We start from the raw sequence: 26,617 nt of genomic DNA on the forward strand, positions 1-26,617 counted from the left end.
GGTTCGAACTGAACGTAGCCCACATGAGGTGTTGAGCTGCAGGTGATCCCAAACTTCCTCGCCAGGGTGGGATTATCTATGGTTGCGTTCCATTCAGACTCAGAAGTGAGAAGTTACAGCGTGGATATTCCATCTCTCTTAGGCCTTATTCATAAGGTGGCTACTGATGTCTGAAGATTGAGGGAAGTGTCCCAGGCACAGCAGAGTTGTCCCTGTGGGGGTTTGTGAGCCCTCCTCTGAAGCTGCTGGCAAGGATCCGCTGTGCTGCCGGGCTGCTGCTGCCAGGGCACCGTGCGTCAGAGCAACCTGGGTGCCAGCACGCTGCAGTGCAGCCGCTCTCCCCGCTGCCTGCAAAGTTGCTTTGGTCCCTGTTCTGTTAGGAAGCCTTCGTCTCCTTGTTTGAACCCTGAGGCTTTTCTCAGTCTCTCAGCTTGGCCTAAACACGGGGTCTCGAGTCACAGCAGTTTTGTCCAGGAACTCTTCCAGGTTTTTGTGCTCTCACTGCTTTCTTGCCTGGCCTGCCACACTAGTAATAATCCCAGGCTGAGGGTTTTAGCCTCTTAGCAGTGCTGGTCAGAGCAAACAAGCTCCCTGGTAGCTGGCATAATGCCCCAGCCCCACACAGTGTGTGGGGTGAGTGTCCTGGGGAGAAGGCAGCTTTGGGAAGAAGGTGCTGGTGATGCAGAGCAGGGAACTTCATCCCTGAGCAGCTGCTTCTCCTGTTCCCTTGGGAGGAGCGATAGGCAGTGCTTGTGCATCCAGAGCTCTGGTGCTGGACGGAGTAGCTGCTGGGATCCAAAAGTGTTGAATTTTAGCGACCCTTCAGTTTGCAGCATGCCAAAAGCAAGGCCTTGGAAATCCCAGATAGCAGGTAGTGCAGAGCTGTAACCAGCAGCCTATTGCCTCGCCCACAGCACTGCTGAGGTTGGCCTTGGCTTTGCAGGAGGCACCAGGCTTCAATGTTTGCACCTCACTGACACCCTGCAATCTTTTAGGGCATCCTGGAGGCAGCCCCTGCTAATAGTGATGTTTTGCTGCATATTAGGTTTTTTCATGTTCTGCTAACTTGCTTACTAGAGACAAGTGCTGAAGAAGCTTTGTGTTGCTGAGGGGAGGCTGCTGACACAGGCTGGTGCAGTTCTGCTCTTGCAGAAGCTGCTCCTTGAATCAAAGCAAGGCATCAGCTTTATAAATAAAAAGGGAGCCAGGCTTTTAAGTGCAAGCGTCCACCCTGCTGAGCAGTGTGGTGTTGGGGCAGGGCACCCTAGTGCCTGGAAGCAGCTCGTGGCTGTGCTGCAGGTGTCTCCTAGTGAGTGCACAAGTGTGAGGGCATGAGTGGTTGCTGCATTAGCTGTCCCCAGAATTGTGGGGATGCACGGTGCTGCTCTGCATGCTGCTCTGCATGCTCCGTGCCCAGGCAAGGTGGCTGTGTCAGCAGGGCTGGAGCTGCAGCAGGACGTGGCTTTGTGACTGCAGTCCATTTGTAGGAGACCCAGGAGCTGGGGCAGCTTCCCCTGTCCAGTGGGAGCTGCAGCTCCCTACTGGGAGCTACTGTTCTGACTGGGTCAGTTGGCTCTGCTGGAGAGAGGGCTGCTGGCTGCACAGGGGAATCCCTTCTGAACCTGTCTTGTGTGTTCAACAAGGAGCTTTAAGGATCAGAGATGTGTGGTGTCTGTCACCTGTCACCTCTTTAGAGCTGTGCTTTGTGCTGTAGAGCCCTACTTGGGCTGCTGAGCCTCTCCTCCCATCGGGACAGAATGGGGCCAGCCATTTAGGCTGCTGGTGTTGTGACAGCAGCAAACTTTGAAGTGCTGTCTGCTTTCTTCTTACCTTTGATTTTTCTTTTTCTCCCCCGCCCCATGTTTTGAGGTCTTTGAATATTCAGGGTGCTGGGAGAAGCAGCTCTCAAAATAACTTCAGAGGCTGGTTATGTCCAGAGTTATTGTTTGTTTCTCTCAGGTTTTTCCCCATTGCAGGTGATGTCTTTCCAGCAGCAAGGTCTGGCTCACACTAAATTACACATTCTGCTCTCTTCTAGCTCTTGATCTCCTAGCAAACATGGTTGGGTATGGGTGATGGCATACAATCTCAGCCAGCAGATGTGATTGCAGCTCTGCAGATTGAGGTTGTATGGCAGCAATACTGAAGCCATACTGAAGTGGCTGTTCTGGTAAAGCAGTAGTTTGTGAAATGTGGTGTCCCTCAGAGGCTGAGCTGCAGCTGGAAGTGTGAGGGTGCTTGTTCCTCTGCAGCTTGAGCCAATGGTGTCTGCAAGTGACAGTGACTGAGAGGAGACCTGGAAGCATCACAGGACAGTTTGTTTTAATGGCAGTGAAATGGGTTGCTGTTGAGGCCCTGACGCAGGTCTGACTTCTGCACGCAAAGTAACATTGCCAGGCTGAGGTAGGAGCTGATAAGAGTTGTGTACAGCCACTCACTAGCATGGATTTATAGTTCAGAACTGCTTCTGCTGTAGTTGTTAAGGGTACCTGTTAAATGTTTTTATGCTAATTCTTATGGTGCAATGATTTTTTTTCAGCATCACTTTAAGGTGACCTGAAGTTTTTGCCATCTGTGCCTCTTATTACAGAACAGCTGCCATCCTGATGACTGCCCAGCCTCTGCATGCCACGAGCCAGCCAGTGCTAGAACTGCACACTCTGTTTTTCCTGCCAAGGGTGACAGGCCTCTACTTCCCACTGAATCACACATGAACAGACTAGGTCTGATCTGTGCAGTGTTACCCTTGAAGGCTTAGCCACTGCTGGTGGTGAGCATGGTCAGTACTGCTGTGCTCTAGCTGCTGTGTTGGGTGCAGCTGTTCTCACTTCAGATAGCATGACTTTGTCTTGTAGCTTCCACCTTACGCTTACTGTCTCTGAAAGTAAACCAAGTTTATACCTTGCTGCAATGTTTAGGCTACCTGAGAAATGTGGCTGGCCAAATTCATAGACAAGTAGAGGTGCTTGTGACTTAAAGCCCAATGCTCTGAGCAGCTGTTCTGCCTCAAGGGCTCCCCAATAGCTTTGTGCTGCTCCAGTCTCCAGATCTGGAGCAAGTTTTTCCTGGTCAGCATGTGCTGTAGAGGGGAGCGTGGGGATGTCAGGGAATCCTCCCTGACTTAAATTGTTTTGGCTCCTTCACTTAAAGTAGTGGAGATTGGTTCTGTGTGTCTCTTACTGCTTTGGAAGTTGAAAGCAAGGTAACGTGGATGCCTAGAAGGTGCAAATCTCTTTCACAGTAATTTCAAATCCCAGGTCTGTGCCATTCTTGAAGGCAGTCTTAGCTGCCGTGATTCACTGCATGGGTTGGCAGCCTTGGGTTGGTTTCTTTTGTGTGTTGCCCCCATATGTGTGTGCTAATTATAACAAGCTGAAAGGCACTTGAGAAGATTTGCTGAGGAATAACGAGCTGAGAAGCCTCTGAAGCGTGTGGGCTGGCTACAATGGGAAGGAGGACTCAATGTGAGGGAAGAGGGGGGAAAATGCTATCTGTGAGCCAGGCTGTGCTCAGTGTTCTTAAACTGGGAAAGGTGCTAATGATATCATGAATCTCCCAGTCCTCAAGGACTTTGTATTTATAGCCGTGGTTTGGGGGTTTTAGGTTCACCTGGCAAACTAAAAGCAAGATTTTCTTTGTCGGTAAGACGTGCCTTCTCTAACAGCTTCTCTTATTTCTGTCAATTACTATGGCTCCAACCACAAAAGAGCTTTCTTGCTCTAATTGACCTCCTCCTGCTCTGATTCCGTTGTGTTGCTCTGTCACCATGGAGACGATCGTGATGTCACATGCTATGGCATCACAGAGAAGTGGCTGGGAGGCAGTTAGTAACGTTCACCCTCACCCCAGTAGTCAATAGGTGGGAGGGGAGCACAGGAGAGCTCAATAGGACTCAGGAATGATACACAGCTTTTAAACAAGGGCAGGCTGCTGTTGCTTCAGGAGAGACACAAAGGAAGAGGTAACATAACTGCTTTCTCCAAGCTGTATGTCTGTTGTGTTGAGCATGCTTTAATTATGATAACATGGCAGGAAGCCCAAAATCTCCAGCTATCTCAACGCTTCTTCACTTGAGCCCTGTTAACAAATGGTTGTGATGCCAAAACCCAAGTACCCACTTGGCTGCATTCCAGTGGTGCTATGGTAGGCCTGGGCTGGGTAACAGGTACACCAAGCTCATCTCCATTGCTCTGGTATCAGTCTGAAATGCTGATGGTGCTGTCGGAGTGACTTCTCTAAGGGTCTCTGCAGCTTTCCATCACTTCTGAGACAGCAGCTTCCATCGTGGCGTTACTTCAGTGCGCTGTGGTGTAGCAGGGTGCTGCGAGGTATGCAGGGAGATCATGAAGGCTGACAGGATTTGACCTGTGTGTCCTCATGAGCTCCAGACAGCAATGTAGTGGAGAATCAGACTTCTTTCATGGCTGGGAACTCGCATCTCATTTCCTGGAATGCCGTGACTCATCACTGCTAAGACAACGTTTGAGGATGTGTTCTGGTTTCTACAGTGTCCTCCATGTGTTTGTCCCCAGCTTTATCCATTTGCTGCAAGCTGTCAGGCTGAGCACGTGGCACAATGTACTGTCTTGGGCTGTAATGACCTCCTCAAATATTCAATAGTCTCCTGTTGGTTAATGGAAAGCAGGACTCGGTGCTTGACCTGGCAAGCAGATAGCTAATGGCTTTCAGTTATTCTTCATCTTTAATAAGGGGCCTTGTCCCAGCTGCCACAGAAGCACGTTGCCTGTAACTTTTCTCTCTGTGTCGCTCTGCTGTTAGGGAGGAGGGATGCGGATTTCCCTGCCCATGGGGTGTGTGTGGAGCCCTGGGATGAGAGCAGGGTGCTCTCATGCTGCTGTGCACAGGGACCTCGAGCACTGCACCTGCAGTTCCTTGGGCTGTGCTGGGCTGTAAGCTCTCAGGGCCGGTACTTGCTTGGCAAGCACAGTAGTACATCTTCTCCCTTGTGCTTTGCTTGCTTTAAGCAGCCCTTGTGTTTAGACCAAAGGGATACAATTTCATGTAAGATGGAAGCTAAAACAAGCTGACTTTTTCAGCGTGAGAAATTTCTGGCTGTTTTCCTGAAGGGATTGAAACTGTTTTCCAACCATTTCGCTGACAGATGCCTTTTTCTCATTTACTTTTTGAATTGCTGGCCTTTAAGATGAAAGGCTAGAGCACAAAGGCAATGTCCTTCAGTGTTACAGGAACCCTGTAAGAGCCCTACTGGGGGGGGGTAGGAGGGAAAGGATTGTGGCCAATGGGCCAAATGCATTTGAATTCATGTTAATTCATAGTGGTTGATCTTGCTGCAACTAGCTGTCTGGGTTACCAGCTGTAAAAGATAGGGGCTGTTCTCACCTGACATAGGTCAGGTCTGACCTGCTGGCTGTGAGCAGCTTTACTGAGGATACCTGGCTCTTAAAAAAGAAAAACCCTTATCTGGAGGGAGTGTCAAACTAGGAGGGAATGGATGCTTAAAAAGTCAAAGATGAAAATTGTTCAAGACCAAAGTCTGCAGGCAGAGGGATGTCATTGAGGAAAAAATGTTAATAGTTCATCTGTAATTATGCCTAGTCTGTATTTTTAGTGTGCTTCCAGTTGTGTGTGTGGAAAGCTACCTCATCTCTGGGAAGGATAAGACAGTTTCCCTTACATACAGCAAAACAGCTAATACCAGAGTATTTGGAGATTTCCATTAAAGGCTATGAATAGATCACTTACTAGCAGGAAACTGGTTCTTTCATTACACATGGTCTTGTCTAAGCAGCTATCCCTACACATTCCTCTATTGTGTGATTGAGTGGCTAAGAAATGGCTTATTCCTCCAGAATAAGGCTGTGCGTGGTGTACCTTATCCTCCAAACTTGTTTTTGCCCTAAGGAGTTACCTGTGGATGAGTTCATGATCTAATAGTCTCAGTTGCTTTGTTCTTATGCCAGTGATGACTTCTGGCTCACTTGAATACCAAATATACATCAGATAATCTGACCGCTAGATAAATTCCACCTCTGAGTCCTCAATAATCCATTATATGTAGCCAGTTTGGAGCGTGTGATGTAGGCTGCTTATGTATTCCCATCTTTCAAAAAAATGAAGCACCTAACTGATGTTGTGATCCTTCCAGATCCGGCTTGGAACCTCTTCTTTCCCTGTCTATGCAACAGGTAACTTCTGCCAGTGGGAAAGGGTTCTGTCCTGCTCTGGAACAGACTAAAGAGGAGCAGCTCTCACAAGTGACAAATCTGTGTTGCATACTTTCTGATAGGTTCCTCTATGGCTGCTGTCACACCGCCAAAGGAAAACTAGGTCAGCATTGAGCTGCTTTGGAGAGCAAGGGGCTGGCAGGAAAGGCAGGCACCAGTGCTCCAGGCTTCTTTGTGGTCTGCAGTCTCTCCTCTGCTCCCAGTGGCAGGTCTATGCTGACCACCTTGGGCTGCAGGTATTTTAACCTGTTTGAATTCTGTGATTTCCTCCTCCTGTCCCAAACCCTTTCTACTCAGTACTTGCAGTTTTCTCAAATGTTAAACCCCTCCTTGGGCTGGATTGGTTGGCATGTAAACCAACTGATGTACTGCAGGAGTAGGTGGAGCACTTGAGGATAGGGCCAGAAGCAAGTTAACATTCTGCAAATCGCTGTGCTCTCTGAAATGGAGGCATGAGGGCACCTCTCTGCCACTCAGATAAGTTTAAAAAGATGCTTGCCAAGGTGATTGCTGACAGGATGATAAGCAGTTTCCAGGCTTAAGAGGAAGTAGCGGGCTACTGGCATCTCTTGCAAAGAAAACCCTGCAAAATATATCTCGTGTATTAAAGAACAATGGCATTCCTGTCTAAAAGATAGTGAAAATTGCTACAGGTTTGGGTATCTTTCTAGCACTGAATTTTCAGGCATTGTTTCAGCAGCAGTTGGTTAAGGGTTCTGACACCAAGTGTTTGTTCAGATTGCAAGTCAACAGATAATGCTGCGAGGCAGGGCCTGGAGATGAAAAGTCACCTTGTGTGATCTCTGATAGAGTCTTCTAAGCTAGAGCTCCTGATCCTGTAGCAGCAGTGGTCAAAGGCAAACAGAGCACCTGCGGATCTCCCATGGAGATGGGGGTTGGCAAGGTATGGATTTGTGCTCAAAGCAAACTTGTAGAGAAAAGCAGATGATGCAGAGCTGTCAGATGCTCTCCAGAAGATGGCTAAAAGTGGAATCATTTAAGCAAATCTGCAAGCCCTGGGCTAGGCCATCGTGCTTTGGAGTGGTAAGGTAGGACTTACGTTTTGTGATGTCTCTTCATTGCTTGTTAACAGCTGGTCAGTGAGTGGTGTGAGATAAGTCCTTCCCTCTGCTTAAAAGCAAAACGCATTGACATCCTTATCTGTCTTTTCCCAGTCCCTCACCAGAAGGAAAATAACTCCTGAGCTTAGGTCTGTTCTTACCTGGACTCCTACCACTTGCATTGAGCACTGCTTGCAGTAAAGTGCCATGTGCAGGGCAGGCATAAAGGAGGCAGGGGTAGTACTGCGCTGTTTCAGTCTTCAAGTTCTCCTGGTCTAGCCTGTAATTACTCACTTCAAGGATGTGAATCAGTTATGTGTCACTGGTATTTGCTTTATTTATTTTTAAGACTTGCTGCCCAAACCACAGTGCAGTGCTGAGTAAGGATAGGATGGTGTGGATCTAGAATAAGGATAAGTAAGGAAACAAGTCTGAAAACCTGCAGGCCTGGCTGCAGGCAGCAGAACGTCCCACAGCACCCATCCCCATGAGCTGTGGAACTCTTGTTGAGTCTTTGTCCAGATTTTCCGAATCTTTGTCATTTTCCTGGAGAGAATATATGCAGGAGACACCTGTGCATGCCCTGCTGTGGCACTGACAGAACTGTGGTCGTATATTTAGTCTACTTACTGCACAGGGTTGCTTTAAGCTATTAGTAGCCTTAACTTGAAGGAACAGTAGGTGCTGTTTGGTCTCCACTACTGAGGTTCTCTGAGCCTGTTCATCTGTGCAGCAGCTGATTCATGCTGGGCTCAGCTCTGCTCTGATTGACTGTGACAGATTCTGGCTGTGGTGACAGAGCGTGTCATGTGCAGGTCAGTCTGTGACTGGGGAGTGCTGATGGCTGTTCTCAGCTTGGTTAGCTTGTCCCACAGGATGCTGTTACCTTGTGGTGTGCGGTGGTGAGGATCAGAGCTAAGGTTTCTATCTATACAGTCATGAATGTAGGAAGGAAATAGTCTGGCAGGATCTACAAAATTTTGCATGCTCAGCAGTGGAACTTGTACATATGTGAGCTTTGTGTCTGCAGTTTGCACTTGGTTCTGTCTTTACCTTTAGTCTTTAATTACATTTTCTTTTTCCTCTTCTGAATAAGATGTATGAGTAGTTTTTGTAACTGGCTTTATGGCAAAATCCCTTTGACAGAACAAAGGAGTGATTTTCCATGGTAAGGAATCTGTCATTAGGAGGTCTGATGTCTCTGGTGTCTCAGGGAAGTGTGGTGCTTGTAGATGCACCAGGGCTGGTACTTCTTAATCCAGCAGGCACCAAGGCACAGAAAGTGGGGTGCTGTTCTCCAGGTCCCTGCTCTGAGTGCTGTAATCCCAGCTGTGCTCTGTGCTGTGGTAGCTGAACTCTCCATGTTTCCCTACAGTGTTTGTATTTGTTACCTTGCATCCGTTGCTCACCATATTCTTACACTCTGTGGAACCCACCAGCTCCAAGTGGAACTGTGATGCACAGGATGATCGGTGGGAGGCCATAACCTCATATAGAAGCTTTTGCTTAGCTGTGTTTGTGGGCTCTTTGAAGTGCAGTCACCCTCCAGAGTTTCACACTGTGCTTTCTGTTTCACTCCTGAGTTCAGTTTATCCCCTTTCCCTTCTCTGGCACATTCAGGGAGCTGACAGGTCAACTTCCCCCTCTGCTCAGGGCCTGGATGGTCACGATGGCAGTGGGACCTCACAGGCAGTGGGTTGGTTGTCCCAGATGGTAAGTCAGACTGCATGTTAGCTTTGAAATTCCAGACGCAATTGTTCCGTGTCATTGCTCTCACATATGTACCGAATAGAAATGAGTAGTACTGTACAGAGCATACATATGCTATATGTGAGATCTAAAGGGAGTGTCAGAAATTAATGTCCTGAAGCTTTTTGTCTCTAATGTGCGAGAGCTCATTCTGGTGGCTACAGCTGATTAAAACAACAAAAAAGGTTCTTTAGTTAGTCAGACTTATGAAAGTTTGCTCTAATAACATTCTGAGTTTGAGAACAGCACAGTCTGCCTAACCAAGCTCATCTCTAGCTTTAAATGTTAGCTTCCTGTGCTCTCACTCAGTACTGAGTGCGCTGAAGGCAGGGGGGTGGCTGCTCCTGGAACCTGGCTGGACAAGGAGAGAGTGGAATGTCCTGGAATGTGGCTTCCTGAGGAAAGTGGCACTCTAATCACATGAGAAATCCAATGTCTGTGCAGGGTATTACTGTGTCAAACATTTCCTGTAAGTCATGCCCTGGCTTGAACATCACTGCACAAGCAAGCCAAGTGAAAGGACCGGTCAGGTCAAGGTCCTTAAACTTCAGTTGGTTAATTCAAGAGTTGTTAATTTGGTGGATGGTGCTACTGGAGCTTCCAGTGATTGATTTATTTTACTGTGCCTTCCAGAAATGGTGCTGTGCCTGGGCAGCTCAGCATCCCCAGAACTCGCGTGCTTTGAAATATGTGGCGGAGCTGGATCTGGTTATTTCCTTCTGCATTGCCACAGCATGTGAACTCTCTCCTTTAATTTTAAACAGCAAGCATTTCCAAAGCTGTCACTTACACGGAGCAGTCCTGGGGGAGAGACCGAGCATACCAGAGACATGTGTCCTGTAGGAATGTGGTTTTTAGAGGCCGTGCTGTTTTTCAGTTGTTTGATCTTGTCAGCAAAAGTGGTACTTAAATTAGCAGAACACTAATAATTGTATTGCAGATTACCCACAGTCTGCTTGCTTTCCTGGCCTAGAGAAGCCACGTATTAGGTGGATGTTTACCTTTTTGCTACCTGATCAACTGTCTGTTAAGCCATGTAGGCCTGTGTCACATGGCTGTCTGTAACCACATGATGGCTGGACATGTTTTAAGAGGTCGCTGAGCATGGTGGGGAATAGGTAGCAATGTAAGAAGGGAGTAGGTAGAAAAGGGCTTTGACCCTCTGGGCTGTTTTTATAGCCCTGCTTGTCTTCCAGCCTTGAGCTCTGGCTGCTGACCTTTACGTGTGCAGCCATGCTGCTCTTGTTGCAGTGGACAGAGTGGCTTGATTGAGCTCATGTTTGCTATTGTGCTCTCCATCTAATGCAGTGCTTCTGTAGGTCTCACAAGTGCAGTTCCTGGCCTTTCTGTCCATCTCACATACACTAGTGCTTGCTATGGGAATTTATATGGCAGATGCTTTCTCTAATGTTGCTCAGGTGCTTTGCTTTCTTGGTGCCCATATGAACAGTTTACAGCTTTTAAAAGTGTTCAGATAATGACTTCCTGGTAAGAAGCCTGCTAAGGTAGGCAAATCATGTTGAAATAAGACTACGTCCTGGCATCAGTTCTCTCAGCATGGAGGCCTGCTGTGTAAGGTGACTCACTTCTGTCGTTACACCCTTTCCCCAGGGATAAGGCATCCCTGTGATGGGAAGCAGCTGAGGGAGCTGGCCCAGGTTGCACTGGACTTTATAGCAGTTGAGTCAGATATCTCATCAATTGATGTAATTAACAGTTTGTTGTAAAATTACCTCTTCTAGCTGCCCTCCTAGGTATGTCTACAGTTGGAGAGGACAGTCCTGTGGTACCCAGAGTTTCTTCACAAACTCTTCCAGGTGTCTTGCAGCATAAGTTGCTGATGTTGCACTGATGGAAATCTACTGATGAAGATGATGCAATCTGCTGGAAGCTTGCAGTTAAATATCCCTACGTATACTCTGCTGCTCCCTGTTGCAGCCACCTCGTCATCATGTTCCCACAATTAGATAACTGGCCTTGCATCTGTTTACAAAGCGGTATCCCAAATAACTTGTTACTGTTTTGTTCCCACAGCCATGCTGTGCATCTTGGTTACAGATGAGAAAAATAGAAGAACTGAATCTCTGTTGCTGTAAGGGGAGGGCTGAATTTTTCACCCATCAGTGCTTCAATGCAGCGTTGTTTTCAGCCTCTTGGAATTTGGGCTTGTTGAGGTGAAGCTCATCTGCTGTCATCTCATAGGTATCTTATGTCTTCTGGAAGTCTGGGCTAGAAACTGAGCAGTTTTACAGTGCTGAGTTTTACAGTGCTGCCTGAAGTTGGGATTCACTCTTTGTCTGGTTGTGTTATCAGCCCTAATGAGCAGGGAGTGGCCAGTTGTGCAGGCAGGGCTCTTCTGGCTGCATTTCAGCACATCCCTGACAGCAGGAGGATGATCCTTCTGCAGCTGGGTGCTGCTGCAGAAGGTCCATGTGGGATCCACATGAAACAGGCGGAGTCCTGTGTGCAGCGGGAGTAGGAGAAAGCGGATCCCAAGGCAGCCTCATGTGTTGGTTGCTGAAGAGGAGCAGCTTTTTGGGCCCTCCTTGGTTTTAGGGACACCTCTATCTCATGTGCTGGGGATTAACATCACAGCCACGGCTTGAGCAAGTGGGGAAGTATCCAGCATGTCATCAGATTAGTTTCTGTCTTCTACTCATGTGAGACACCTAAAAACTAAGGACACATATTTGGTGTTATCCTGTCTCTTTACTTAGCACAGGACTATACATTTCAGAAGCATTGTAGTTGTTTTGCTCTTTGGAAGAGACTGGTGGGGACTTGTCTGGTATCTCTTCCTCTGGAAGCGTGGCTTTGTTTCCTAAATAATGTGAATGTTTTTGAAGGTGCTTTATAAGAAAACGTAGAAGAAGGGACAGATTCTTGTGTTTCCCAGTCTAATATCACTGGCCTCAGGAGTGACCCTGAGCCACTCAAGGATGGTGTCAGAGTGCTGGGGATGTGGAGCACTGCAGTGCGCTGGGGTTTGGTCCTGGTTCAGCCTGAGATGATGGCAGCCTCCCTCTGCCCTCGCACTGTGCCCATCTCTCATAGTGGTGTTACTTGTGTCTCACCTTGACCCAAACTTACTGTGCCTACAAAATAAAAAAGTATGTTCTAGGTCTGTGGCTATGTGATGACATCTTGTTTTCTAAGGACACTAGAGGTGAAAGCACTTGCTGGACTAACCTCAGAGCCTGACATGGTACCATCCTATACTGGGGCTTATCTTGTAATAGCTACATTATAGCTCTGTGCTCAGAGATCCTTTTGAGCTAGACGACAAAGGCTGAGCTGAGGGGAAAGCACACATCAGGATACTGGTGTTTCACTTGGAAGAGTGCAGCTGCTACTGTGAGTTTTGTCCTACAGCCAGTGTTGCTGTTTGACAACTGGCTTGAAGTGGCTGATTAAATACAGTGATTTTTCTCTCGTCCCATAATTGTGCCCTGGCCAAGAGCGAGGAAATAGCCAAGAACTAACTCCAACCTTGGGCAGTCCTCAGAGTGTCTGCTCTGTCTCTGCTTTTCAGGGAGATGGAGAGGTGGGGTTGTTCACTGTGCTGCTCAGTGCTCCCTTTGGTGTCTGTGTGAGAGCAAGGTCAGGCCAACACTCAGTACTTCTGCAGACCTGGCTCCTTAGCCAGGAAAATCCACACTGGTTTTCTTGTAGGTATCTTCATCCTTGATTGGTGAGGAAGTCTCCACAAGGAGCAGTTTGTGCAGCTTGCTCTACTCTTGCAGGAAGACTCCTTGGCCTGTACGCTATTGAGTTGTCTCTACCTTTGTATTCCAACAGCTGTCTGAATGCTCCAGCTTTGCCAGGTGGAACCACAGAGTTGTTGTGAACAAGTCCCAACACTTGCCTGCCATTATCTCTGGTATTCTCCAAGGGGCTGGTGACACAGCTGTTTGTATGATTGGGACTCTGAAGGCCCCTGCAAAAAGACCCATATCTACTGTCTAGAACTTCAAACTTGGTAAATCCCTGCTATGAGAAGCAGGGCTGTAGCTGCTGATGTTAGTTCTGGTGCTTGACTTGCACCTTGTGTCAAACTGAATACCACAGGTCTTGTGTTTTTTGCCCTGGTACCATTTCTGCTATTGCTGAAGTTGTTTTGTAATTGACAAAAGGCTTCTGTGTGTGTTTGGAGCAGGGCTTCACAACCAAAGAGAAAACCCTGCTGATGTTTCTGCTGCCTGGGACAGGTGCAAATGGCTGAGACAGTTCTGCGAAACCAGTGTGCATGCTAGAAGGGGAAGCTAAAGATGGATAGGAGAGAGGAGCATTTTGGATAGAACACTTTTGAGGCCATTCCATCCTTCTGATGAGTCTCCCTGGAGAGCTGCTGACATCTGTTTACAGCTCTTCTCACAGAACAGCTGGAGGACTCTTTCAGAGCCTTCCCTGAAGGCTTGTGCAGCTCTGGGTAGTCAGGGGAATGCCAATGAGGTCACATAGCTGAGGCTGAGTAAGGGAGAGACTTCTTCCAAAAACATCTCTGGTAAATGATCTTCCACTGGAACAACTTCACATCTGTCAGACTCAAGTTCATTCACATCACCTTCCTTAAGCCACTCTAAACCAATGCTTGCTGCCTTCTTCCAGACCAGCTAGAGTAACCTCTCCATTTGGTGCTGTGACCAGGAAAAACAGAGTGCCAGTGCTGGAAGCTTTACTTGAGGAAGCTTTCTTTGATCTACTAGTTGATGTTTCAGCCTTGCTGGTGGAGTCCCTGCAGTAAGAGTGTTGAAGAACAGCCCTAAGATTCCTGGGAGTGTGATCTGGATGGTGTTTGCTTTGTTGTTGGAGCTATGCGAGAAGTGGGTTGAAAGGTGTGGAAATTGAGTGGAATGAAGTCCCAAGTAGAAAACAGGGCTTGAACTGGGAAAAGCAATGTAGGGAAGCCCGTATGTCTTGCAGCATATAGCTTTCAAGACAGGAAAGCAGTGTGAGGCAGCTGAGCAGGTTCCTGAGAGCAGCTGGTTGTGCTGCACTGACATGTAACGCTTCTGCTTGAGACTGGGTTCTATTGCAGACCCTCCCTTGGAGGTCAGGGAGTCATCATGTCTAATACCAAACTCCTGAATATACCATGGCAGACAAGATGGTGTGAGAAGCAGCATAACTAAGTGTTGTTCAGATTTGTTGCCTAGTAACTGAATCTGTTAAAATGATGTGGTAGGACTGTTAGCCTCTCCTTTGCATCCTTTTTCTAGTTAAAAGCCTTAAAAGTGCTTTCTGGTGAGTTCTGCAAGCCAAAAGACCAGGCTGATATTGATGTGGGTATTGCATGCATGACTCCAGACCTTCCTCCTGCTTCCCATAATTGTGGCTGAAATGCAGTGGTCTGGGCTCTCGGCTTGAAAGATTGCAGGGACTCTTCAAGGCTGTCAAATGGGAACCTGGGGCTTTGGAGCCTCTGGTAAAAAGCAAAGCTTGTCAATGGCTTGAAGCTGTTTAGGTTGGAATTAGCTCAGATGTGCTTGGAGAAAACTCAGTTGGTACCCGAGGTTTGTTGTGCTCTTTCATTTTGGAGCCTAGAACAGTGGTTTCTTTGTGTCATTGTCTCCTTGATTACTGAAGAGAGCATTCCAGAAAGTTTAGTCCTGATATCTCCTCCCTTTGGAAGGGTGGGAGAACAGAGCGTTGTCCTGGGAGTGTTTGTGATACTTGAAATTCCTGGGAAATCACAGCTGAGGACTCTAGGCCTGTAGGAGAACAGCGTAAGTGAGGTCAGGGGACATTCCGTGCCGTCTCTGCCTCTTCTGTGCCTAGAGAGTGAGACAGAAGTGATGTTAGAACTCAAGTCAGCTCAGCTTTGTTGCAACATGGGTTAGTTCATAAAGGAGCATGCTGAAAACCAAGCGATGATAACAGCTGTGCTTTCAGAACCTTTCTAATAGCTTATCCAAAAGGATTAGAAGGTTGAATTATTTTCTTAATTGCCTGCTGCTGCTTTGAGGAATGACATGGTCTCTTCAGATCAGGTGAGGGTTGTGCAGCATTGCCAGTTCTGGTTGGAGCAGCAGCTAATTGCTGTCAAATTTAATGCTAATGGTGAAGGAGCAGCCTGATTATAGAGGAAGCCTCTTCTACGTGTTCGTGTTATTTATCTTTTAACTAATGCCATATTGGACTGTGAATTAGAATATGGACTAGTTTTCTCAACATGTAAAGCTTGTCCTGTGCTTCAGCTGTCAGAAGTTTCCCAGCAACTTTGACTTTGATTCTTCAGTATTAGCATAACGTTGCCACATCTCAGTTTGTATGTTCTTAAGGCAGGAAATAGTTTCAGTTGAATCTAAATATTCAAACCTGTTGAGATGATTATAGCTTTGTCCATGTAAATCTTGAGTGCTGGCTGCCTGGCAGCATATTTCTGAGCAAGAAGACCCTCCTGGCTAATGCTTGGACTTCTCTCAGGGTAGGTAAGCAGAAATGTATCCTGATGCCTTTCCCCATCTTCCTTGCGCAGAGACTGTTGCATTGTTGTCTGCTTGTCTGCTGACACATTGCTTTCCCTGCCCCTGTGGGTACAGGGTGTGGTTTGTTTGGAGCTTACAAAGAATTAATTCCCAGTCTCTGGGTGTGGGGGGAGTTTTTTCCATAATGTTCTGGCAAAACCGTCTGCTGCTTTTCTGGTGGCATCACCAAATAGTTGCCATAGCCTAAAACAGCTGGAATTTCATCTTGTGTGAGCGGGTGCCACCAAGTCCATTCTTGGGCTGAGTAACATTTGGAACCTCGTAACTGAATGCTGTGCTGGAAGTCTTGAGTCTGAATAAAGCGATGGAGGATTTGATTCTCTTCTTGCCTCAGGGTTCCTCTCCAGCGATGGTGACAATTCCTACCTGCTCTGTCTGCTGTCTGAGGTAGGACTGCTGCTCCTGGTAGTGAAGCCATCCCCAAGCAATTGTGTTTATACCAGGGGAGCAAACGAGCCTGGATGTTGCTGTCATCAATGCAGCCCTGTTCCAGTTATCAGTCTGCTGACAAGCTGCTGGCTGCCATCAGCACTCTTAGCACCCTCTTGGCTGGTTCTTCTGTGAACAGTGTTTAAGTGGTGCACTTAAAATAATGGTAACCCATCCCCACTGATTCTGAAGCTGCTGGTGGGACCAAGGCAGAATGGCAAAAACTGCAGCGCGTGGGGGCAACACGTGGCTGCAGTTCCCCCAACTTCCTGCACCAGCTAATGGCAATGTGCTTGGGTGCCCGAAAGCTCTAGGGGTGACTCTGCCATGCTCCCACAGCTGCAAAAAGTCCTGGACCACAAGTGGGATGGGTGAAGAGGTGTGGTCAGCAAGACATGGGGGCATCCTGCTCCTCTGCTCTGCGAGACCCCACCAGGAGTAGTGTCCAGATGTGGAGTCCTCAGCACAGCAGAGATATGGAGCTGCTGGAGAGTATCCAGAGAAAGGCCACAGAAAATCCCAGGGATGGAACACCTCTCCTATAAGGATAGGCTGAGAGAGCTGGGGCTGTGCAGTGTGGAGAGAAGGCTGTGAGGTGACCTGAGAGCAACCTGTCAGTATCTAAAGGGGAACAACAGGGAAGAAGAGGATAGACTTCCACAGGGTCTGTGGAGACAGAGCAAGGGGGGAAGGTTTCAAGATCAAAAGAGGTGGATTTAGGTTAGATACAAGGAAAGAGACTTGTACAGTGAGGGTGGTGAGGAGCTGGAGCAGGTTGTTCAGAGATGTGGATGCCCCATCCTGGGAGACTTTAAGGTGAGCCTGGATCAGGCCCTGGGAAACCTGATGGAACTGTGGTGTCCTTGTGCGCTGCAGGGGAGCTGGGCTAGATGACTTCTAAAGGTCCCTTTCAACTCTAAAGATTCTGTGATTTATGGTGGGACTGGAGCGTGTTCACTCAGCCAAACAGGAGATGCATGGGAAGTACTGCAGGATCGCTGTGCTGTTGGTAATGTGCCAGTGGATAAATCCCTCTTAGCAGACAAGCAGTTGGGTTGTTGCACTTGGTGCTCAACGTGTACAGTACAGCTTACTGCCTGTACTTTCAAAGCTTGCAGTGCTTCTCATTTGACATGGGAATAAATGCTTCCGAATAACTTTTTTTTGGTGCTTGAGAGGTCAGTAAGTGCTAAAATAAGTCTGAGCTGTCGAGCTTTGACATGGACAGGAGCAGACTTGGGTTACCAAGCAGTCCTGTATGGGTTTATAGCCATATGTTTTTTCACTGGGTGTGACTTGGAGGTGTTAAGATTCCCTGGATTCCTGCAGTGACATAGTTGAAAGCATCTGTAATGCAATCCTCTGATTGAGGGTGGTGTGCTATCACATAAAGCTAAGGGATGGCAAATGGAAAGGAATATTTCATATGATGCATAATTAGCTTGTGGGACCTACTTCTGCAGGATATTCTAGAAACTGCTAGCTTGGAGGATAAACTAATAAAACCTGCTTTCTCAAACGCTGAAGATTAATGCTAATACTTTTGCTTCACTTAAAGTGGCTATAGCAGTAGATGAACAGAGGATGTTCATTGATTTCTTATTAGAACAGTGTCTCCTTTAAATGCCTGATGCTGATCAGTGCAGCTTGACACTCCATGGTGCATCAATTGCTCTTGCAGCAGTAGGTAACTGACAGTGCTGGGTTAACATCCCCAGTGGAGAAGGGAAACAGCCTGCAACATTGTGGCACTGGCTAATGACTTGTGTCCGGTTCACATGTGTACCCCTAATTAATGTGTGCTGCCTTAGTGTCTCTTTACAAAAAATACAGCCAAAGCTGCCCCAGATAAAAGCTGTCGTGGGAGGTCTGCACTAACATTCTTCTAGCTCTTCAGTGAAGGAATCATCATTTCTGGATCACTGCAGTATTCCTGTTCAAGAAAGGAGGAATGGGGCCCACAGTGAGCACTGTTCCTGAAGAACATTCCTTATGGGACATAGGGCTCCAGATGTGTTGATGGAAGGTGGGTCTGCAGTTATAGGTTGCTCAGCCCTTCCTCATACAAGTGATGCTCCAGGCCCTTCATCATCTTTGTGGCTCTCTGCTGGACTCTTTCCAGGAGATCCCTGTCATTTTTGTACTGGGGAGCCTGGAACTGGTCATAATATTCCAAGTAGGGGAGGGCAACCCGACTGTGCAGGTGGAGCCATGACGGCAGGGCAGAATGAGCAGCGGAAGGAATCAGATGGGGTTGTCCACTGCCCAGCCCATATCAGACCAGCTGGCAGCATGGGTACCTGGTCACCCCATGCTGCTGCACAAGAGTTTGTCTGGGCTCTGGTGACAGTTTTTAAGGCTTTTGCTGCTTATTAGTGAATTAACAGCTTGAAAATAAAAAATATTCCTTTATGCTGCTCTCTGCCAGCTGGGTTGGAGACCTGCCTGAGTCCACAATACAGATGGTGAGCTTGCTGAGTGCAGGGCTGTGCAGCAGGGTGGAGCTGCATATGGCTGCTCTTTCTTGCTTTAAAAAACCCGTGCTGAAATGACTTTGGGAGGGTGGGGAGAAGTTAGTGTCACTTGGAATGCAAATAGAAGCTCCAGTAACAGTTGTTGCAGATGGGTCTGGGAGTGTCTATCTTGCATTCTCTGCAGCATGTGTTGTCCTTGCAGTAACATTAACTGCGCCCTGAAAGGAGGAGATGACCAGATGGGTCAGAAGCCCAGCTGTGGGAGATGCTGTATTTTTAAACCCTGCCATTCTTGGGCAGTGTCATCTGATGCTTCTCCTTAGAACTGTGACCTTCTGAAAGGCTTCCTTTTAAGAAAGGGAAGGAGAAAAAGCTGCTGTGCCCTCCCAGTGTAGCAGATTTCGGTGTATAAGTGTTTATTGTAACTTCTGTCTGAGTATTGCTACAGTGTTTGAATAGGAGCATCTCCAAAATGCTCTAACCTGGTATACTGAAGAATCCAAGGCTCCTCAAATGGTCGCAGCCTTCCTTTCCCTGGGTGACCTTTCCATCTCCCTCTGCAGAACACTAGGCCTGGTTATCCGATCAGAAGTGGCCATTGAAGTGCCCTGCAGTCCCAAGTGGCAGCACTGTGCCCTCCTGCCTGTCCATGCTTCGCTTTGTGTGGCCCCTGGCCCAGCATCACAGCCCCCCTTGACTGTGAACTCATACTTCTCACTTTTGGGGCATCTCGGTCACATTTTGGATGAAGGCTGTACCATTAGTCAAGAAATACATAGCTGATATTTGAGGACAGCCCTTGGGTTTTGTATTTGCATGATGTGGAGGAGTTCTTACTGTGGCTGTACTAACTTGAAGTTGCTCCCTTTCATTCAAGGCCCTTTTCCTGCTGGTATGTCCAGTTCTTTTGTTTCCAAAATACTTAGAAACTTCCTGTACCAAGCAATGGACAAATAAATGCAAGGCAGTCACTTGTGTCTTAATAACAGGCAGCAGGTGAATAAATATGCCAGCTTAGCCCTGGAAACATGCATGGATGCTGTGACCAAGATGGGTACTGAACATGAAGCAGCAGGTGCTGCTTCTCTGCTTGCTTGACCAGCAACTGTTTTCCCAGCTAGTAGGCAAAGATCTGTTTGCATGTGACTTTGTAATGTTGAAGCACTTACAAGCATAGCAGCACTTATTGCTTAGTGATGAGGAGGAGACAACTGTTAGCTGCTTTGGCTGACTCATAGCTAGGCTTTAAAGAAGTGGATGTTTCTTTTGCCTTAAAGTTAAGTAGGTTGTTATTCTGGCAAAGAAATGTCAGGCTGAAATGTAAGAAGCCTACTGCAGGCCCTGGGCAGCAGGAGGCAGTGATGTGGGTCAGTTGTGTCTGGTGTGATGGTGGGTGCTCCTGGGGAAAACCTGTGTGATGCATGGGAAGAACGGCCCCTGTTAGTAAGGGCACCTTCATCTAATGCACGTTCATCTCACAGGTGAGTTACTGCTGTCGATGTAAGGTGGAAACAGTCAGTTCCCCGATCGGCAGACCCACCTTCCATCCCTGTTCCTGCTCCAGCTGTGTTCCTTGGCGTTGTGATGCTGTCACATCAGGCTGGGTGTGCTGGTGAAGCTGGTACTGTGTCCAAGTACTGGCTAGAAGGGATGCCCAGTGCCTTTGGCATTGATGGGGCAGTGCACGCCAGCCCCAGGCGTCACTGTGTCTGTCCAGAAAGCAATTATCTGTCTTCAGAATGGCGGTGTTGATGGTCAGGGGGGAAGCGATGGCACAGACAGCGGTGTGGCAGTGGCCGCCTTTTTGTGGCTGTCATTGCATGTGTGCAAGCAAGCAGCTTGGCGTGCTGCTCTACTTGCAGAGCTGTGTTTTGCCCAGGTGCCGAGGATGAGGAAGTTGACAGGAGGGGAATGAGAACTTGGATTTCTTTGGCCTCCTTCAGAACAACATGCAATGCTTTGTGCAGCCGGAGTGTTATGTGTATGGACTTGAGCAGGAGGTGTATTGTGTACTTGGTGGTGCTTCCTCCCTGGCAACTGCATGGTTAGAAGCCCAGAGCAGTTACAGTGAGCAAAGTTGGAGGGGCTGGCTACTGAAGATGTTGGTTTTGATTTTCTGAGAGCTTCAGAGGGCCTGGGCTGGTCACACCGTAGGTCTTGATAGGCACATTCAGTTTGCATGGAAGAAACACAGGCTGGAGCGCAGCAAGGGCAGGCAGCTGTCCTGTTGGGGGCAGAAGGGCTGCAAAGCTCTACAGGCCCAACAGCTCCATCATCGCTGTCAGCAGCTCAGGTCCCTGTCAGGCACTTACTTTGCCCTGTAGTGTGGAGATGAGATTTTTTTCCTTTTTTCAAAGTTTACTACTATTAAAATGGAAAACTGGAAATTGGAGTATGAATCTGTAGCGCTTCCACAAGCAGCCTCTTTAAAGCAGTCTCTAAAGCAGTCACTAAGTTTGCTTTCCAGGAGTATGGTTTTGTTTAACCAAAGTTTAGTGAAGCTGAAAGTAGGGGATGCAAATCCTTGTGCAAGATTGCCTGCCTTGTCTAGATGGAAACATTTTCTTGTTGGGTAATAACATGGGTAGATGAATTAATCACTGTAAGCATCTTCACCCTCAGCTGGCAAGTTGTCTTTATCAATGAGTGGAGCCCAACTGTCTCAGTGGGCAAACAATTCCTTGGCTCATAATCTGGCAGGGGTGATGGAGAAGTCTTTAAAGCAGGATTGGTGTGAGAGGGGGACATCGTTAGGAGCACTGAGTTTGTACCAAGACATATGTACTAATGTGTGCTGTGTGAGATAGGAATGATGAGCTCTGGTCCTTCCCCAGAACTGATATCAATGACAAGTCACGTGCCCGGGGTGCTGGGCTAGTGGGCTGTCAGCTATTAGGGAACAACAGCAAAGCAGGCAGTGGTGGAGGTGGAATGATCTAGGTTATGGCCATCACCATAAGGGATGATACAAGGAGAGAACTTCTGGGTAGCAATGATTAAGGCAAGGCAGTGCGTTGCAAAGCAATGTGGTATGTGTCTGCTGCTGATCACCTACCCAAGGTGATGGCACAGTTGACCTACTTTGTAGTTAAATTGGGGGAATTTCTGGAACAGTTGCCTTCATCCTCTCCCCAACAACAAACTGCTGTGACAAAGAAGTCTGGGATATTCCTAAAGCGTATGAAAGATAACTCTGTGTTGCAAGTACCAAGCGAGCCAGCAAGGAAAAGTGCCTTCCTAGACGTGTTTTAGAATAGAGGAGGCCTTGTGGGAGCTGTGACAGCAGGTGGCTGTGTTGGCTGGGAAGATGGTGAAATAGATCAGCTCACAATTTTTGCTGAAAGGAAAAAGGGCTCTTTTATGCATGTCAGCAGCAAGAAGGGATCTAAAGAAAGCACTGGACTGATACTTATGAAGGCGATCACTTCAGAGGTAGGTGTGAGGAAAAGGTGGGGGTCCCTTCTGTCTGAACTATCATCCAGTTGTGTTGTCTCCAGTAGCAACTGTTAGTGGGATTCATTTTTTCTCGGACATCCTACAAACGAGGCATCCTGTGGGTCATTAGGGCTTCAGTCCTGTGTTGTGCTGTGCAAGTTCATGAAGTTTGGAGGTTAGGTTGTTTGGAATGTGACTGTTCTGGTATCATTTGCTGTTAAAAGCTACCTGTAAATATGCCCCGTAAACGAGGCCTGGAGACATGTGACCAAAGTGCAGCTTAGGGCTGTTCTTGTTCCTGCTGCATTATTTTCATTTAAAAGGCAAAGGAGTTTATCTCATACTGGGAGAGATTATTTTGGAGTGTTGCCTTATGCAAGGGGAAGGTGTGTCATTTCTTTAGGTCTTTCCATGGAGGATGTGTAGGGCACAGAGGAGGTCAGCAGTCTGAGCTCTGCTAATGCACCTCACCTTCACAACTGGTTGTGACTTGGAGCTTTTAATTTAATCAAATTGAGGATGGCTTAAATAGGTCTTTAAAGCCATGAGGATGACAAGAAATACTACTTGTCCATGTTAAATCAACCAGAGCAACAAAATAATTGCACTCTGTGCTAGACGCACACCAGACAGCAATTACAGTGTTTAAATCTAAAACCAAATACCTTGGCTGTGATCTTGGCAGCGCTGCAGGTACTCTGCAGGTAAGTTCAGCTTGCTCATGTTTGAACAGGGGCCTCTCAAGGCGTTGCTGGATTTAATATTCCTTTTTGACTCCTGTGCTTTAGTCCTTCAAGAAGCAATTGCCCAGTTCAGAAGGAGAGGGTGAGGATCACAGTGTGCTCCACTGGCTCGAGGGTCAGAGCAGCCCTCCAGGTTAACGCTCTGAAAGTGAAGCTCTTTTGCCTGAAGTCAAGTCAGTGGGTGTTGCCCAAGCCCTGCCAGCAGCAGGTGATGCCGTGTGGAAGATGCTAATTTTGAAACATGCTGCTTTCTAAAAACAATTATGCAAAGATGGCTGTAAACAGACAGCACACCCCTGGCCCATCAATCATCCACAGCAGTTGTAAATTCTGATGACTTAAATAAGCTGTAGGAGATCCTACAGGTGGAAAGGGCCTGGTGCTGCGGAGCTAGGGGCTTAAACAAAGCTTCACCTATTCTGCAGTGTTGGTTGATGTTCACAAATTTCAGTGGTGCTGCACACAACAGGCAGACAGTGGAGTAAAATGTGTACCTGCTCCACTGCCCCCGTGGGCTGCAGCTCCACGTTACATCACAAACTGAAATAGAAATGCAGTGTGTGACCTGCATCGGATCAGGAGCTGCTCTCTGCTGGGGATGACTGGTGGTATGAGGGCATGCTGCCCGCTTGGTTGGTTCGTCACGTTTCCCCCACAGAAATAGCACAATGCACTTGATTTCCTCAGGGCTTCTTATCTCTTCCCATGGACACAAGAAACACTGACATTTCATATTTGCACTGAGGGAGAAGGGCTGCCTGTTACTGGTCGGTTTACCCTGAATGGTTTTTAAGCCCATTTTAGGTTAGGTTTAGATTGGTTGTGGTTTCTGGCTTTGCAGTGAAAAGTCCCTGATTATGATTGCAGAGGGCTTCGGTGGGATTACTTTGTGACTTCGCTCATCAAAGCACTCTTTGTTTTTCAAGGCTCCAGATCTTACTGCATTCCATCCATTTGCATGGGCTTTTAGAGCTGTAGACTCTTAAGAAATCACAGGCAGCTCTTTGGCCACACGTTGGTCAATGGGGGCATTTTGTTGTTGCACAGTGGGGTTCCCTTTTAGCAAAATCTGTGCTCTCCAGCTGAGCAGGACACCACAAAAGCATCCCCTGGAACGGGAAGTTGCTGCTTTGCTCTGCATATGCAGCACTGCAAACAGTGTTACTGCTTGTAAGTACAACTGACCCTAAGCACCGCCTGCCTTCCCTAGGAAATGTGCCTTTTTCTGTCCCTGCTGATGTGCTGCTCTTTCACACACCACCCCTGCCTTGTTTTGCCGAGCTGCAGTATTCAATATCAGATCACTGCTGATTTACTTTCCTAATTACAGTACAGCCCTGTGGGCATAAACAGCAGCTGGGAAACCTGAGCTGTGCTGCTGGTAAACACAGCAGCAGAAGTGCCAAAGCAGTTCCATCAGCTCTGCCTCACATGGCGTGATTTCCCCAGGCCTCACTGCTGGCTGGTGGGGTTGCGCTGGGGCTGGGCACAGTGCTGGAGGAACAGAAAGGCCGTGTGATATAGGGAGAAGAAGGCCATGGGGGCAGGTTTTCTCCACTGCTCCTTTGGGCAGCTTTGGCTTGTCCTTGTTATCAGCTGTCACAGCTCCTGGTGCAGTGATGGTGTGGCAGCATGAGCATCCTGCGTTTGGTGCTGTAGCCCACTTTGTGTAAAGGGGCTTTTTCCTCTTGCCTCATTCAGTCTGATCCTGCAATGCTCTGCTGGGTTGAACTGTACAGACTGGGTGTAAGACTTGGTGTAACAATTTAAGATGGTGTTCCTGTATCAGGACAGCTTTGATGAGGTGCCTAGGCAGACTCCTTACCCATGGGGTGCTCCATGGCTTCCTTTTCCCTGCCCAGGAGAGCTGCTCCTGACCACGCTTACATGAAAAGTGCTTCACCCATCCAGTACCGGGTGGGTAGGTGTAGCCAAAACCTGTCCTGGAAGGTTTGAGCAGGTGAACATCTGTAACAAGTGAAGTTCTAACTTGGTCAGATCTGCAGTGCACTCAGGGAGGTGTTGGGAGATGTGCAACAAGGGACTTGGGGAAAGAGGCAGCAGTTACGTGGTGTCTGGTGCTCTGACCTGGTTCCTATGTCTGCACAGTGCTGAGTTGCTGTGGGCAGAGACTGGCTCCATGCTGCAGTGCAGCCTGTGCAAGTACTGCCATTGAATCTGGTACCTCTGCTGAACTCAGCATCCCAGTTTCAAGGTTGACTTGTTTGGAGATACTAAATGGTTCTGATCTGGTGCTGCTTTGAGCATGTCCTGCTGCCGTCCTGGAGCGTGAGCTTGTGCCCTGCAAAGGATGGAAGTGAATGCTGGTGCCATTACAGCCAGCAGCTGGCAGTGCCCTGGCAGGACAGCAGCGCGCTGTTTAAGTGACTGAACAAGCATTGGCTGAGGAATGTGTAGCTGTGTTTTGGCATGTAAACCCGACAAGTTGCCACACTTGTCTGACATTTTAGGAAATCACTGTGGGTGGCTTTTCAAGTGCCTAGTATGTTCTTGTTCTGGCGGGACATACAGCAGCTGCAGGGCTGGGATGTCCTGAGCAGTTTACACAGCTCATGTCACCGTAAGGAACAGCAGGAGCAGGTCAAGCTGAAAAACGGCCCAGTCCTCACACAAAGTACCTTGTCCAGGTATTTCTCAGCTGTGTGCTTCCCAGCTGGACAGCCCTTGTGGCTGCAGGAGGGATCTGTATTAGAGGGGAGTGTGAGGGCCAGGGTGAGCTGGCAGGAGTGGTTCTGTTCTGGAGCCTCCAGGTCACTGCTTGCTCCATACTCAGTCTGCGCACTGGGGCAGGATGGAACTGGTACTGATTCACCTTTCTGAGCTTCTCTAAAGGTTCCATTCTCCTGCAGCAGTGGGACCATTACAGCGCTCCACTGCAGCTCTAGCTACACAGACACTTTTGGGAGCATGGGTCTCCTCCTCTGTAAACCCTTTCTTTTAGCTCTTTCTTTGAAATGGAGCTTCTAGCCATTAACAAAGGTAAATGTGGAGTGTGTAAATAGCCCATGGTGCACAATGCATTGCTGAGCAGTTTGTCTGCTGGCAGTATGGCCACGTTGCTGGGGACATGGTGGCACACAGGGACATTTCTAGGGAGAAAAAAAGGAGGAGCTGTGAGACTCAGTTCCCTGAAATGCCCCTTCCCATGCGGGTACCCAGGTGTAGTGGAAGAATGGTTTGGGATGAATTAAGACTTGCTGGACCAAAGATGGGACAAGGGCTGGCTTTGGGTGACTGAGGGAGGAATAAAACTGAGGTGAAGAGGGGTAAGGGAATGAAAGGGTGCAGGTGCGTGTAGTGAGGTGGCTGCTTGCAAGCTCTGCCCTGCCCAGCACAGCCTGTACTGTTCATAGGAAAGTCCTGACCTGGGTGAACGCTCTGTGCTCCACACATGATGGGGTGAGGCTGCAGCAGAGCCAGATCACAGGGTCCTCGTGTCCAGGGGCAGTGACTGTGTGATCACTAAGGAATGGCATCCCCATTGAGCCAGTGAGTAGGGGATGCAGGCTGGGAGCAGGGCGAGAGGGTTTGTAAGGGCAGCTCTTGGACTGAGAACACAAGGGCCCTGTTTGTGTGTGACAGTCTGTACTGCAGCTGGGGAAGGGCTTCAGTCTCTGGCTTGTGTCCCCAGACTCTAACGAGCCTGAAATCCAGAGACAGGCAGAGGGGGAGGACCTACCTTGGTGAGGCCATTGCTGATGTCTTTTGGGGACTCTCGTCTGACATTGTGAGCCTGTGTGCGTATATATGTATGTAGTGGCTGTATGTGTATCCCTGTTGCCATGCGGAGCAGCACAGCCTCACCTCTCCCAAGCTATTGGATCTGGTGTGATGTGTTTTCCTGTAATGTACAGCAGCTAGATTTTTATATTCTTACTATCAACATCTAATACATTTTATGGCTTCTTTCCATTTTTGTAGGAAAAAACACCACCCTGGTCCAGATACTGAAAGTTGTCAACTGATGGGACAAAGAGCTGAGACACTTGGCTATACTAGGACACTAAAACC

At 48.1% G+C, this 26,617-nt stretch overlaps 1 protein-coding gene across 8 annotated transcripts in view; it reads left to right on the forward strand.

Moving 5' to 3' along the window:
* Positions 1–26,617, forward strand: part of DLGAP4 (DLG associated protein 4) — a 146,404-nt gene that overhangs the window by 110,696 nt on the left and 9,091 nt on the right. Inside the window, exon 1 of one of the 8 annotated variants that reach the window (XM_032448591.1) lies at positions 6,144–6,309. The exons of the other annotated variants lie outside the window; for them this stretch is intronic. Within the exon in view, the coding sequence (XP_032304482.1) occupies positions 6,159–6,309 (151 nt within the window). The 5' untranslated portion in view covers positions 6,144–6,158. Of the gene's footprint in view, positions 1–6,143; positions 6,310–26,617 lie in introns of those variants that run through there. 8 annotated transcript variants of the gene reach the window in all.

Source organism: Coturnix japonica, chromosome 20 (assembly GCF_001577835.2).
Source record: "Coturnix japonica isolate 7356 chromosome 20, Coturnix japonica 2.1, whole genome shotgun sequence".
Taxonomy (NCBI): Eukaryota; Metazoa; Chordata; class Aves; order Galliformes; family Phasianidae; genus Coturnix; species Coturnix japonica.